The sequence below is a fragment of the Nannospalax galili genome, unplaced genomic scaffold, assembly GCF_000622305.1.
Source record: "Nannospalax galili isolate Female #2095 unplaced genomic scaffold, S.galili_v1.0 scaffold744, whole genome shotgun sequence".
NCBI classification, from domain to species: Eukaryota; Metazoa; Chordata; class Mammalia; order Rodentia; family Spalacidae; genus Nannospalax; species Nannospalax galili.
The window spans coordinates 759202-763055 of record NW_008351509.1 but is presented as its reverse complement, the minus strand read 5'-3'; the positions used below and the strand labels follow the sequence as shown (position 1 = coordinate 763055).

The window sequence follows — 3854 nt, the reverse complement described above, 5'->3', positions numbered from 1 at the left end:
CTTTCTGCCTCCTCTGTGGACGATAAATACTGTACAAAAGGTCTCAAGAAAACATCGAAGTTCAGTCTAAGACACCAGTCATGTGTCCGCGCCTCGGGAGCTCGGGGAAAGATGAGCGAGGGCAGGTGTCACCCGGTGCTCGCGTCTCCAGGGCGATCGTTTTTTTCCAAGAACCTGGAAAGTCTGCACAAAAGCTAGGCTGCGCTGGGCCGCGCTGGACGCTCCAGCGCAGGCCCCGCGCTCTTCGCCAGGTCCCCGGCCTCGAGCCGCAGTGTCCCCGGCGTCCCGGAGGCGCTAGATGTGCGTCAGGGGCACCGTGCCGTTCACGCCCGCGCCCGCGCCCTGGTAGTGCTGCGGCAGCGAGTGCAGCCTGCTCTGTGCCGCGGCGGCCGCCGCCGCAGCCGGGTCGCCACCTTCGCCGGCTGGCAGGTACATGCTGATCATCTCGCGCAGGTCCCCGGGGCATGGCGCGCGCGAGTGCGCGGGGGCGGGCGGGCTGCCGCTCGGCTCCGACTTGACCAGAGAGCCCAGCGCTCCCAGGGCGCCCGTGGAGGCGGCCGCTGCCGCCGCCGCCGCCGCCACAGCAGAGTTCTGGTGCGCGCCGCCTGCAGCGGCGGCAGCCGCGGCTGCGGCCCCGTAGGGAAGGCCACCGTAGCCCGAGGGAGACGCGCTCATGTAGCCCTGAGAGTTGGAGATGGGGCTGTACTGCAGCGCGCCCATGTCGTAGCGGTGCATAGGCTGCGGGTTGTGAGGATGCGCGTGAGGGTGGTGCGGGTGCGGATGCGCGGGGTGCGCGTGCGGATGCGCGCCGCCTGCGCCCGGGTGCTGCCCGTAGGCCAGCTGCGCCTCCTGCATCATGGCTGCGGCTGCAGCCGCCGCGGCCACCGAGCCGGGGTAGGCGCCGTTAGCCCAGCCGTTGACGTGCGCGTAGCCGCCTCCCGCAGCGCCGCCCGGACTCTCCAGGCGCTGGCCCACGGCCGCCGCACCGACGCCCACTCCCACGCCCATGGCCACGGCTGCGCCGCCTCCGCCCGCGCCTGCCGCCAGCAGCCCACCGGCCAGCGAGTACTTGTCCTTCTTGAGCAGCGTCTTGGTCTTGCGGCGCGGCCGATACTTGTAATCCGGGTGCTCCTTCATGTGCAGCGCGCGTAGCCGCTTGGCCTCGTCGATGAACGGCCGTTTCTCGGCCTCGGACATGACCTTCCATTCGGCCCCCAGGCGCTTGCTGATCTCCGAGTTGTGCATCTTGGGGTTCTCCTGGGCCATCTTCCGCCGTTGTCCGCGGGACCACACCATGAAGGCGTTCATGGGCCGCTTGACCCGGTCCTGGTTGGCCTTGGTGCCGCCACCGCCCCCGCCTCCGCCCCTTTTTTGCCCCCGCCCGCCCCGGCCGGGCCCGAGAGGTTCGTGGGCGCCTGGGCACCGCCGGGCGAGTGCAGGTCGGTCTCCATCATCATACTGTACATCGGGGCGGCTCGCGGGTTCACCGGCACCGCAAAGTGAGCGCCTGGAGCATAGACGGCCGGGTGGGGGGAAGGTGGAGAGAGGATCAGCTCAGCGACTATGGTGGGGGGTGCCTAGCAGAGAGAAGGGGGTTGGGTGGAGGCGACAACAAAAAAAGAGGCAAAAGCACACGCACTTAGCGCAGGTCCAGCTTGCTGGTGGAAAGTTTCTCCTCGTGCACACACCACTTGCCAGAGAGGCCGATGGCCAGAGTGGTCGCTGACGCCGGTGCCGCAGTCCGGTCCCCCTCGGCTAAGCTGTGCAAACAGGTGCAGTCGTGGCCAAGTTGAAGCTCCACTTTCTGGGCCTGGAGCGGTGCCAGTGGGCCCGACCCGGGGCTCGCTGCCTCCTTTTCGCCGGCTGCCTCCTTCCTCGGGTGCCGGCTTCCTTAGCGGCCTCCAACTCTGGGGCCGCAACTTCTAGCAGGGCGGCGCGCCGCGTGCGCTGGGCATGTGCTGGTCCCAGGTGCCCGACTGGAGCTAGGAGCCGAGTGGGGTTCGGAGGGGGCCTCTGAGGGGGCGATCCCGGTGCAGCCAAGTGTATGTGTGGGGGTCAGCGGAGGGAGTAGGAGCGCGGGCAGAGAGAGAGAGAGAGCCAGAGAGCCGGGCCGCTGTCCTCAGGACGGGCTGTCCGCTGCTTGCCGGGGGCCGTGCGCTCGGAGCGGAGGCGCACGCGGGGCCGGTGGCGCGCGGGGCCCAGCAGCCATACGCCGGGCCCGGGCTGCCATTAAATGAGTGCGCCGCGGCCAATGGGAGCTGCCGGCAGCGGTGATTTGCATGGCGCGCTGGCGAGTGACGTGGGGAGGGAGTAGATACACTGGGCGCGGGCGGCTGAGCGAGGAGGAGAAGGGGGAGCAAGGGCAGGAAGGAGGGGGGAAAAGGGGCGCAGGGGGGCGGGGTCGTAGCCACACTGCTTCCTGAGCGCGCGCGCCGTGGCGACGGCGGCGAACCCCTGAGCTCGTTCCCTCTGCCTCCCCGCCCGCGCGCTCCGAATGATTAACGATTGGGTTTAGAACCAGAGGAAGAAAAAATCGCTGGGGGTGATGATGGGGGGGGGGGCGGCGGAACAGCCCTGGGCCGGGTTTAAATGTTCTCATAGGAGACCCAGCTCCTCCCCTGTCCCCAGCCAGCCAACTCTGCGCCAGCAGCGAAAGGGAAAGTTGGAGATAGAGGCCGCATTTCTCGCCCAGCTCAGCCGAGTGCAGATTTAGAGCGGAGCCGGGGAGATCTTCCCAGGGGGCTTAACCCCAGATCACCGCCGCGGGTTCTCCTGCTGGGATGGGTCTGCTCAGTCACTCCCATCTCCCGTTCTCAGAGTTTCTTTCAGGGTGTGTGTGTAGATTTCTCCAAGCACAGCTCTATACAAGGCCTTCACAGTCCGGGCTCCATAATTCGGGCATCAGGGAAGGGAGCGGGGAGAGCTTTTGTGTGGCTCATGGCTCGTAACTTCCTTCAGTATCTGCCCTGAACTCTTTTTTATGGGGGGGGGTGTCTTTTAATGGGCCTGAGTGTTACAGTCAGGTCTTTCCAATTTAGCGTCTTTCTCTTGAATTTCTCGGAAAGTCAAAACCAACAAGATCCATCATCTAGTCACTCCATCAGTCAAAAAAGTTTGTTGAAATTGCAAAAGAATATCTACCCCACAGTTTTTCTCCCAAAAGGTGTTTGCCAAACAACGAAAACCGTGCGTGTGTATGTGTGTGTGCGCGTGCGCGCGCGTGTCTGCGCGCGTTTGGGGGTCGGGGGTTGAAACCGAATTGAAAGGTGGTTGAAAGGTTCCTCCTGACTTGGAGTCAGATGCCTTCATTTTATTTTACTTTATTTTTTCTTCCTATGTTATGAGAAAGAAAGGCCGATTCTGGGGATGACTGAGGCCTTCACCTGCGGATGTAATTCTTTAACTTCAGAATCCGTATGCTTCTGGGATGTACAAGAGATTTTCAACCAAACCTCAGACTATATGGGCTCAGATAGGGATGTGGTCCAAAGGCTTCTTCCAGAAAATCTGGAGCCCAGTGGTTCCTCCCATGTTTTGGGGACAGAGGGAGCCTTTCCACTCGCATCCTGACATGGAAGTGCCTGAAGAGAGATTGGTGGTGGCAAAGCAGGCCTTAGCCTAATGCCTGCAGATTGCCCCTTTTATAATCCAAAGGCCCTTTCTATGATGCTAATATGGATAAGGAATAAGGATGTTCCAGTGTGTTGGACAGTGAACATGTGATAGGTTTTTTTTTTTTTTTCTGGTAACAATGTTGGTGGCTGAATTTCCTGACCCTGTTGCTTCCTTGCTATGATTATTACAGATCCCCTCCCTCCCTACCTCCCTCCCTCCCTTCCTTCCTTCCTTCCTTC

General features: G+C 62.5%; 1 protein-coding gene across 1 annotated transcript; it reads right to left on the bottom strand.

Moving 5' to 3' along the window:
* Positions 1-294: 294 nt before the first annotated feature.
* Sox1 (SRY-box transcription factor 1) lies at positions 295-2189 on the bottom strand. Its single transcript, XM_008848401.2, is given in 2 exon segments — positions 295-1373; positions 1376-2189. Coding segments are annotated over 2 exon segments (1170 nt in total). The 5' UTR covers positions 1467-2189.
* Positions 2190-3854: the final 1665 nt, after the last annotated feature.